Raw genomic sequence first — 11,334 nt, forward strand, 5'->3', positions numbered from 1 at the left:
GTTAACAGTTCTTTAATTACAAGGAATAACTCCCCCTCCTCTTCTCTGAGGACTCAGTGAGCACTTTTCAGTGCAAAGGGTCTCTGAAATTTCCTGTCAAGAGTTACAGCCTCCAAAGTGCCTCGTGGATGGAGCTGTGCAGGTGCCACCACCAGCTCATATTTGTTATTTCAACATCTGTGCTAATAAGGTGCATCTCTTTGAATGGAATAAACCCATGTGATTCACTTGTGCTTCTTAAGTTGAGGTGCCAGGGGCTCCAAAATTTTTCCCCAAAAACCTTTGTTTCCCTAGGGATTTCACAGCACAGTTACCTCAGATGCTTCATGTTTCTCTCCAGACCACTTAGCTGAGTTGTGCATTGAAAGATTATTTGGAAATTAAGTGTGATGTACTTTCTCACTCTTGAACCTTTGAATCGCCCACTTTCCTAAAGCAGAACAAACACCTTCCTTATGCTGTTTGTTTTGATTTGTTATAGACCTTGGTAATTCAACACTTACATCAGCTGTCATGACTGCCTCAGGTAAGGAGGATAAAATAGAAGCCTTCATTATACAATATATGTATATTGACCACTGCTTAAATGTCATGTACACAGGGCCAGAGATGTGCCAGGGAAAGGTCAGTGTGCTCTGGTACTGACGGTACCCGTGTCCTGCTGGATGGGAATTTGCGAGCTGTGAAGTCATTCAAGCAGAGATCCAACAGAAATCTTACTAAAACTGTCACGTTAGGACAGCATGTAAAACAGCATCCTGAATATTGCGTTATTTTTATGCATTTTTATAAAATGGAATATTCTGCCTATAGAACTGTAAATAAATTTGTCCTATTATGACAGAGAGGTGCGTGTGATAGAAAAGTTAAAGCCACCACTTTTCCTTGACCCAAGAGCAGCACATCATTCCCCTTCATTAGTTATGTAAGATAGCTAACTCTGTTTTACCAGAGCGTGCACATGGGTAACTACATAAAACTCTCTTCAGCAACCGAGAGGAAAACCCGCAGGTGATCTCCTTGGCTTATGTGGCTGTGGCATCTTGTCATGGACCATTTCTGGAAAGGCTCTGGATAAATGGGGGAGCACCACCATCAAATGCATGATCCACCCCACAGCAGTTAAACTGTACCCTGTGTATAAAAACATAAATAAGTAATGTCTCCAGCCAGCTCACGGGAAAGGGCCAGTATTAATAACATCAGCCATCTGTGAGTGCCCCCTGAATTTGTGGGATGTGTTTGAGCATTTAGCCTTAAGTCTGACAGCAGGATTTCTGCTGCAGAGTCTGCATTTACCCAACAGCTGCCGCAAGCTTTGATCTAGGCTGTTTTGTGATTTATTAATATTATTTTCTAAAAAACCTATCAGCTAAATGTGATACCATGTAATCTGTTTGTCTTTAGAGCCCCAGTCAACATCTTTGGCCTCTCTGGATTTCACAAGTCAAGCAAACTTGGCTCCTGCTTCCATAACACAAGGTAATCAATTAAGCCAAAATGTTTTCTCTATTGCTTCAACAATGTAGGAGAAAAACACATAAGCACAATAACCATCTTGCTTTTTTTGTAGCAAACAATTTACTGTCTCCTGAAGCCCTTTTCCTAGTGGATTATATGCTAGGAGGTACAGTAACCACAGTCAGTATAACCACAGTTCAAAAGTAAATATATGAGAAAATGCTTTAGTGATTTTATCTTTTTTAATGCTCCATTTAGGATATGTGCACTAAATTTGGCAACTGAATTGACATCGAGTATATATTAATTAGTGTTATTATATTATATTATTTACAAGGAATACCTATTTTCTTTAATTAAAGGTCATACCAAAATAGAATTAGATTAGAGCTAGAAAAAGTGTAACCCAAACATCAGAGCACAGAAGTCCAAATACAAAGCAACAATAAACAAAATGTTTACAACAGGTAATTTCTTCCTTAGGCTGGCAACACCAAGGCCAGTGGAGGGCAGAGTAACACTTGGAAGGGTTTAACCTCTCTTGCCAAGGGAGAGGTTAAACCAGTGGGCTGGACAGTGCAGCAGCAGCCTGAATCAAGAGCAGGTAAAGCTGAGAACCTCCTACCTTCTGATCTCAAAATACAGCGTTAATGCCCACCAGACACAGCAGAGTGCATTTTCTCGCAGCACAGCCTGTCTGCAAGCACTCTTTTCTTTAAAGTCTCTTTTGAAGCCCAGCTGTTGATCCCTGTAGGACTGGCTGGTTTTAAGCAGCAGATAGAAGGGTGCTGGGGCAGCCCTCACTGGCAGCAAGGAGAGGTGTGCTCACTGCCACAGCTCCTGACTGAACACACACATGGCACACACTCTTCATTTTAGACAAAGAAGCACATGCAAAACAGCAGTGCAGACAGCACAAGGAGGAGGCAAAATGGCAAGTTGTTGTTCCTCTCCTTAACAGCACCATAGCTTTGGGTCAGGAATGATGCACCACTGAGGTAGCCACCAGCAAGAGTGGATTTGGCCCTTAGTATTTGCAGAAGCCTTGTTCTCCCAAACAAAAAAAAATTTGAGTGCAACAGACTTTTATGAGCCTGTGGGGCATTGACTATTCTCCTTGGGCTGTGTAAATTCAATCCTGCAACCCTCCCTTAAAGTAACCTCAAACCTTAAAGTTACTCTCTAGCAGAGATAAGAGAGCAATGTGAAGGGCAGCAGTTGGGGGTAATACTGGAGGAAGACACCAAACACAGGGCTTCCTTGTGTTTGGAGTTGAATCACTCAGCATAAAGCCCGGGGGCACAAAGAGGCTAGACAGAGATATGCCAAGGCAGGAACACAGACTGCAGTGGCACTGAAATGAAAGTTTGCTGCTTCTCATGCTGCTGTCCCCATCCCCAAAACAGAGACCCTTGCCTGGCTGAGAGCAGAACAGCAAAGTTGCTTGTCCAAGTGGACTGAAAGCCCTTCTGTCTCAACAAAAAATTTAATGACAAAGGCTATAAATATACAATGTGAACAGAGAAGATTCTCCTAGCTGAATTACACATCTTCGCTGATTGAGGAGGTTCAAGGTAAAAGTCATAATGTAAGGTGGAGCTGAGCCATTTTTCTTCTGTAAGTAGGCCAGGAAACAACTGCCTTTTAATGAATGCTCCCAACACGTGGCAGTTGCAGTGTGCCAGCCTTGGATTGGTGCTTCTCCTCTCTGGCTCACTGCTGGTTCTCACATTTGTGCCACCATCAGCTACTTGAGCAAATCCTCTGAGCTGCAGCTGAGTCAGGATGCCAAGTCCAGGCCTGCCATTTCAGTCTACTGGTTTGGTTCAGTTCCTGCTATTTTGCAAGTTTTTAATGAAAATCTAAGAGACAGCTGGGAACGGATTCGAGGGAAGAGTGGACATAGAGAGGCAAGGGCAGGAGCAGGGAAAGCAAAACCAAGGCTGTTAAAACTGCAGCCTGGACTTTGCTTAGCTTCCATGATAGCTCTATGTCTGAGCACAGAGAAGCTCAGGCTTCGAGTGATGGGTTACAGCTGCATTTCACCTTCTTGGGTTTGTTTAGATGGCTTAATGATATTTTTTTTTCCAAAAATGAGACAGTTGTTAAGAAAGATGAACTCTTTTTAGTAAATGTAATATAGTTCTTTTGGGAAAATAGAGGTCTACTTGCTAGCCACCATCTGTGTGTAAATATCAGATAAATAGCTAGCTGAGCTCTAGAAATCTTAGCACTTAAAAAAAAAAGCTTAAAGGAAAATATTAAATAAATTGGCTTTTGGCATCAGACATTGCAGGTTTGACACCTGTACACTAACTTTTTCAAAACTTCCCTTTGCTAGTTGGGAAAACAGTTTTGTTTCCCTGGAGCTGGTGACATCCTGTCTAGATTCTGATTTATGTATGTTTGTTTGTCGCTGCTCTGGCTTCAGGACGAAACAAGCCAGTGAACTCCAATCTATAGAGCTTCACTTGAAACTATGCTGAAATACAAAAATGCTCCAAATGTTTTGTCAAAGTTTATTCATCTATCTCAGTCGAGGTTCTAGCTTGTGATAGGCTTTCAAAGAAGACATGGAGTTATGTAGTGCTTATGTGAGGGAAGCCAGCATCTCAAGTAGTGGGCTACAACTGTTTGACCTTATTAGTCAGGAAACAGGGAAGAAAGACAGGGAAAATGAAAAACAAGCATTATGGTTCCCTACAGCAATTTTTACAAGCTTGTGTGTTTTTCAGCAGGAGCACTGGCTTTTAATGCAGAGACAAAAAGCTACACCAGCGCCGCAGCATTAAGTGAGAGTCTGACAGCAGCACGTGAGTAGATGATCTGTCTCCTTTGCTTCTTAGGACTGTAACAGGGGAGTTATGAAGCCAACTATGGGGGCTGCAAAGTGAAAATGTGGCACAAAGTGAAAATGTGAGCATTGGATTGCAAATCTACAGTAGCCTGGAGCATCTTGCAAAAAGTAGAGCAGCAGGTCCTCAGGTCCTCAGTTCGAGATACCTTTCCCGAGATACCATTCCCTGTGGTGCTTATTTTCAGCTGCTAGTTGATAGTCACCACATTGCCATGCAAAAATTATTACTAAACATGGAAAAGTTGTGTCTGAGCAGAGGCCAAAAGTCAGGTGGAGTCATCTGTACCAGCTTTTCAATACTTCACAGAAACAATTTCCCTGTTGAATTCCGCTGAGTTAGAAGATAAAAGCCCAAGTTTCCAAGCTGTCAAGGATTTGCAGCGGCAAAAGAGGAATGAAAAAACGTTTGAGTATCCTGGTTTCAATAGACATATTTATTTTAACAATATTACAATTGAGAGAGTTGCTAGGCAAATGTAGTAAGTACTGAAGGTAGTTTATAGATGAAATAAATTGCCAGAGAAGCTAAATAAAATCTCAGAGTAGCAATGAAATAATGAGATAATGTGGAGCAATAAAGGCTGCCTAATAGAACATTGAAAGGCAGCCTCATTAAAGATCAATAAATCAATTAAAAAGAAACCCTAAGGTGAACATTTTTTCAGAAGTCTTTCCCTTTAGAAAATCTCTGCTCAGCAGTCAGCAGCAAGAAGCCCAAAGTGACTTTCTTTTTTAAAATCTTGGTTTGTCCTTGTGCTTTTGGAGCAGGCAGGAACTGTAAGTGAGCTTTTGCATTTGCATGGGAGTCATCTTTTGGCTGAAGTGCAAATGTAGCAGCCGCTTTCCATTTTCTGAATATATTTTTGGTAACACTCCAGTGCTTATTTACCCACGTACAACCCACAACCACACATTTAGACCACAACCTCGTGACAACTTCTAATGCTTCACAATTCCGCTCTTGCACAGCTTGCTGGTGGCAATCTTTGCTAAAAGCATGCTGAATTACACTAATACTTGCAGGATATACTGTGCATTGCACCGGTCATCCCCACATCCCTGCTATTGCTTCCCTACATCTGTGCCTGCCTGACCACCGGCTAAGACATAATGGCCTTGAAGGGTCCTCAGTCCAGCAGCTGTAATTGAGGGTAATTTCAGAGCACAGAGGCACCAGTGAGCCTGCTGAGGCATACCAACATGCATCCCTGTGCCCTCCCAGGGCCACTGGGCTCCTACAACAGCGATTACCATTATCATTTCAGTCCTCTGAGGCTCTAACACAAGCCATTATGTAAATAAGAATAAGTAGTGCTCATCAGTGTGCTGTACAGAGCACAGTGCTAAGGAATCTCTTAGTGTATGTCTTTTTTTTTTTAATATATATATAACTTTGCCAGTAATAAGCAAGATCTGTCATGCTTATTCTCATTAAATTAAACACCTAATAAGCAAGAAGAAAAGAATTGAATTAATATCCAAAAGTCTCAATGACTTCTTAGAGTGCCCTAAATTTGGACAGATTTTCATAGGGCTTTTTACTGCATACATGCATACATACCTACATATATATGTATATATATATATATAGTATATATATATATTAAGTTATAATATATATAGTAATATATATATTCACAAACACATACACTTCAGTGTTCAATTTCAATCAAAGCCAGCATCTAATAAGAAAAAGATTTTCCTGGTTCTGTCTGATGTTTCATTCATATAACTTAAACAGTGTTTTTGGTTTTTTTCTTGGATTTGTAAATCAGCAATTATACCAGAGACTTTCAGGTTCCTTTGTTATTTCATTTGTTGTTTGCATCAGAGAAAGGCTAAGAGTACAAAATAGCCACAGCTGAGCCTAATGAAGCAGTCATAGGTGCAGGTTTGGAAGAAAATTGAAGGACATTATTTCTTTTTGTACAAATTTGAATGATTCCACCACAGAATCTCCACAAAGCCTCAGGAATGCCACACACTCCTCTGAGAATACAACCCTGGCACACCATAACTGCCGTGGCACCTCTGGAAATGCTGTCCCATTGTCTAGTTGCATATTTTAGGTATTATTTCAGAAGCTGTGAATATGGAGGTGGCTAGAAAAAACAGAAATGTATCCTTAGGCAGCACTGATTCAGACATAGGTAGCTTAGCTGTATTAGGAAGGGCAAAATACTGCCTACAAACAGATGATAGATTATTTTTGTGGTTCAGACACAGCACTTGACAGAGGAGACTGAGGTTTTGCTTAGTTGTGACAAAGGCAGACTCTTTGTGCTGCTGCTAAGCCACTTAATATCTTTAGGTTTTTCATTACCATCAAAGACATAGAGAGCTTATCATTCTCCTAGACCACAGCACAGCTCAATGCTGGCTTGCTGTAACATTTTAAAAGGTGTTTTCTTTCTCCCTTTCTTTCTTCCTTTCTTCCTTTCTTTCTCTCTTTCTCTCTTTCTTTCTCTCCCGGCTTCCTTCCTTCCTTTTCTTCTAATGTTCTTTAATTTGATAAAAGTACATTTTTTATCTAACACCAGGTTTTAGGCCAAAAATCTTGGTAAGATGCCTAGATTCTTGGCCTAAAACGTGGTGTTAGATAAAAAATGTGCTTTTATCAAATTTTGACACCCTGATCCTGGAATTTGATTTCCAGTTTTCTGCAGGGTGAATAACAGTGGGTTCAAAAGACAGTCTTCATTTTAAAACACCTGAAGAAGTTACTAAAAATGTTCTGTGCCCATGTCTTTTTAGGTAATCTGTCCTACAGTGTCACAGACCAGACAATTTCAGCTACAGGAGGGAAAGATTTCTTTACTACCAGCAGCCTGCTCAACAGTACTGGTGAGACATTATCCTACAAATCCTCTTCTTTCAGCATGCCATTGCAGAAGCACAAAACCTGGAGCATCATGTCCATTTGACCAGGGGATTTCAAAAAAGGGAAAAGAGATGAAAAGGAGTCACAGCTGCTGTGTCTTCACACCGCAGCCTGTCACAGGCTTTTGGCATTCCAGCCTTCTCCCTCCAAATGCAAGCAAACATGCAGTGCACGTTTTCTTCCAGCAGCAAAATTTGGCCAGTCACGCTCTTGTGCCCCTGGGAAATCTCATGGCTCATGCAGTGTGGTAGACTTGGTGCCAGGCCACAGCACTGGCTGCCACAGTGGGTAAGACCCAGGCTGGGTGACGTACCAGTACAGCCAGCCTTGCACAGGGGTGTGATGAACAGGGAGGTGACACCGAGGTGTATCACCCAGGGACCTTGTGCTCCAGCCCCCTCTGGCACCCAGACCACTGCTGCACCCTCTGCAGCAGCTGGAGGAGTAACTGTGCTCCTTCTCTCCTCTTCCATACCCAGGACCCTGAGGACACCTCTGTCAGCCAACAGCACCCCCAAGGGTGGCTGTGCAGCAGGGGGCAGGGGAGGAATCCAAGCACTGTGGTGGGGAGAGGCAGTTGGAATGGAGCAGGGACAGGGATGCTGTGTCACCAAAAATGCAACTGAGCCCTTGGCCAGACATTTTGGCAGGGTTTGGTGTCAGTGGTGTGAAAAATAAACCCCTGGGAAGGACAGCTGTGGTGGGTAGCTGTGCCCAGCTGCACTGTGAATTGCTTCCTCTTCACAGAGAAGCTCACAGGGGGACAGAGAAAGCCAGTGGGTTTTGGATGAAACACTTGCTGGACTGTGCCTGAATAATCTCATCATGTGAACTGATGGGTGGCTGAAACCAGCTCACAAACCCAGTCAGAACAAAAGTGGGTTAAGTCCATAAATCAGAGCTGCAACACCCAGAGTTTGGAATCCTCAGGCTGGGAACGTGACAGTGTGGTGGTAATTTTGGGGCTGTACTGACACCAGTACTGTGCTGGGGGGAGCAACAAGCTGCAGGCAGCAAGCCCAGATTTCCCTCCTCTCTGAGGATATTGGGATGAGCTCTGATTGGTGTGTCCCCTACAGGTGCTGAGAGGAACACAAACACCAGTCACTTCCCCTGGCCAACAGTGGTGGCCGTCCTGCTCCTCTTCTGCAGTTCTCTAATAGCTGTGGGCGTCAGGAAATGGTGTCAGTACCAGAAAGAGATGTAAGTACAAGTGAGGGGAGCCACAGGGGTGGGAGGCGTGGCACAATGGACAGCACAAACTCTAACCCAGCTGTTTGGATTTACACCTTTTCATTTGAGATGACTCACAGCACACAAGGCCTTTAAGTACATGGATTGGTAATGCTATTTTTTTCATACAGCAATATGAAAAGTGGAGTGTTTTCAGTCCTTTCATCTGTTTTGTGGGTTATCTTTAAAATAAACTTTAAGAAAAGAGCTGCAGTGCAGCTTCAGGGTGTAAGGGAAGAATAACAGTCAATTTTTGTCCCCAGAGTCCCCCACTTCTATTAGCCTCCCTGCCAGCTGCTTTTGCTCTCTCATTTTCCATGGTGACTTGAGGACATGTTTTAATGAAATTGTACTTCTACGGCAGCTCTATTTGAGTTGTGAATAATATATGTGAAAGTAGGCTACCTGAAACTTAATCCCAGTCAAAGAAGCATTGAATTTGTAATTATGACCAAAGTTTAATTCCCTACTAACACACTCAGAGATCTACTGGTAAAAGTAGTATCTAAGAGACAATTATTTTTAATCTGACTAACATTATTAAAATGTTGGAAAATTCGTGGTGAAAATGAATCACTTATAATTCTGGAAAACCCTTTCGAAACACAACTACAAATCCTGTATACAGAAGGGAAAAATAGGGTTGATTTTTTTCAATGATTTGGGATGGGACCTTTATTTATCTTGGCTTATAAACTGACCCCAAAAGAAGTTGCAAGTCATTAAATATACCTTCAGAGAGAAGTGTGAGCAAAAGACCTCTGGTTTTGAATGGTTCATCAGAACTATGTTCTGTTCTTTTAAAACATGAATAAAGTAAAATTGTGAAGTGTGAGCTGAGAAAGCCAAATGAATACCAGGAGGTGTGCTGGGGTTATAAAACAGAATCAGGGAAGTTGCACTATGTAAAAGCTAATGTCAGGTGCTCTTAGTGTCAATCTACCCCCTCCTGTGATCATTTTACATCAGTCTTTTATGCAGTTTTTGTGTGATAGTGCATTTTTTCTCCTCTATTTCAGTATGAACAGACCTCCATCTTTCAAGCCACCACCACCTCCAATAAAGTATACCTCCATGGTGGACTCTGATGGGACTCCCCCTTCCTGCCATGAACTAGAAAACCTGTAACATTGCCTACACCCCTTGTGTAGCTTGCAGAAGACCGACAGTTAAAAGGCTCTGCCTTTAGAACAGTGACTACAGGAGTTGGGTCGTAATGACCCACATTAAAATTCAGAGTGCCTACATGACATTACTGTTGGAAGCTGAGCATTCCTTAGGACACTTCATCCTGTCAATCTCTATGTACGCATTACGTTAACACCACTGTGAGTGCCACCTCGAGATTACACGTGCTTAATTTGAATCAGGTGATCAACTGGGAATTTGCTGTCTTTTTAATGGGAGCGGATTAACACATCACTCCTCCAGCCTGACTGAAGAGTGTTGAAGCTTCTCTTTTGCTGAGTGTACAGAGATGACAGCTCTGCCGTATGGACACCACGGTTACAGTGGCTTAACACAAGCTTTTTGATACGTATGCGAGTCGTTCTTACAATTATTTTTTTTAACTGTGGACTAACATGACCAACTTAGTATTTTCTATCGCTGTGAAACCAACCAAAAAACAATCAGCACCTTATGCAGAAAGAAAATATCTGCATCTCTCGGCACAGGGTTGCACACAGTGGATCACGTGGAAGGGTTGGTGAGACGAAAGGTCGTGGTGCAGGCCTGGTGCAAGTGTCTGTGAAGAAGACTCAGTTGTCATTGGTGAAGTCACAAAAAACAGTCAACTTTGGGCTCATGCACAAGCCACCTTTGGGCCAGAGACTTAAGGACTGAAGTGAATAAGGAGCCTAAAGATAATGGAAAATTCTAGTCTCTTTAGAAGTGCTGTGCCTTTGAAACAATGCTTACACTTGAGTCTGCTTTTGTGGAATTATATTTTTGATATTCATTAAGAAAAAAAAAAGGAATATAATAATTTTCTTCTCCTTTGGTCTTAATGAGTTTCTGTCATTTGCTATCATTCAGAACCTCAGGGGAAGTTTCCCAGGTGACTTAAGCCTGCGAAGGAGGTGATCCAGTCTTACCCCTGTCCTGCCCAGGCTACATATTTCCTTACATTGACACTAATGGATAAATGATGGTGCAGAGGGTGGGATTGGCTCAGCTCCTGCTGTACAGTTCTCAGCCAGGTCAGCAGCTATGTGATCACTAATGCAAGGCACCAGATCTGCAGCAGGAGCACTGCTTTTGGCAGCAGTGTGGTCCTACATTACCTTCAGGCAGCCAAGAAAAAGGTCCTCTAAGCTTGTTTGAAAATGTACCACAATGGTATTTCTGTAATTAATGCAAATCAGCTACAGTTCAATCATGTCAGGCTCAAAATTGATATTCTGATTTAGGAATGGGATTGCTTTATTTACTGCTAAACGCTGGTCGATGAATGTTAGGGTTCAGAGCACTGTATTTCCCGGGAAATTAGATTAAATTAATTACTTACTGGAAAGAATGATCTAACAGACCTTTTTCGAGTACTTTGTTGTATTATTTACCTTGTAATACAAGCAGCCCTAAATCTGTCATCTGTGCTCAACCAAAAACACTTTCTGTCCTACAAAACTACACTGACCTTGCATGTGTGAAAGGCTCAATGTTAATTTGAGCATTTCTTTTCTGTGTGGGGTAGTAGAAGCAAAGTAGTTTAACTTTTGTCATACTATCCATCACTGCAAAAGAAGGCAGCTTTTTGTCCTTAAAAAAAAAAAATCGTAAAAAAACCATGAACAAACAAACAAAAAAACAAACAAAAACCAGAAGGATAAAAATATTCCAAGGAGTGTGGAGAGCAAGGACTTTCCTCCCTGCCCTTAGATGAGGATGACTGCCCGTAGCA

The 11,334-nt window shown here is 42.1% G+C and overlaps 1 protein-coding gene across 1 annotated transcript in view; it reads left to right on the forward strand.

Moving 5' to 3' along the window:
• Positions 1–10,423, forward strand: part of CD96 (CD96 molecule) — a 28,822-nt gene extending 18,399 nt beyond the window's left edge. The window contains exons 9-15 of the mRNA XM_018076930.2: positions 482–526; positions 1,408–1,482; positions 4,200–4,274; positions 6,251–6,340; positions 7,073–7,162; positions 8,279–8,402; positions 9,452–10,423. Of these exons, the coding sequence (XP_017932419.2) occupies positions 482–526; positions 1,408–1,482; positions 4,200–4,274; positions 6,251–6,340; positions 7,073–7,162; positions 8,279–8,402; positions 9,452–9,560 (608 nt within the window). The 3' untranslated portion in view covers positions 9,561–10,423. The remainder of the gene's footprint in view (positions 1–481; positions 527–1,407; positions 1,483–4,199; positions 4,275–6,250; positions 6,341–7,072; positions 7,163–8,278; positions 8,403–9,451) is intronic.
• Positions 10,424–11,334: the final 911 nt, after the last annotated feature.

The sequence above is a fragment of the Manacus vitellinus genome, unplaced genomic scaffold (genome assembly GCF_001715985.3).
Source record: "Manacus vitellinus isolate BGI_N305 unplaced genomic scaffold, ASM171598v3 scaffold_34_pilon, whole genome shotgun sequence".
In the NCBI taxonomy this organism is placed as follows: domain Eukaryota; kingdom Metazoa; phylum Chordata; class Aves; order Passeriformes; family Pipridae; genus Manacus; species Manacus vitellinus.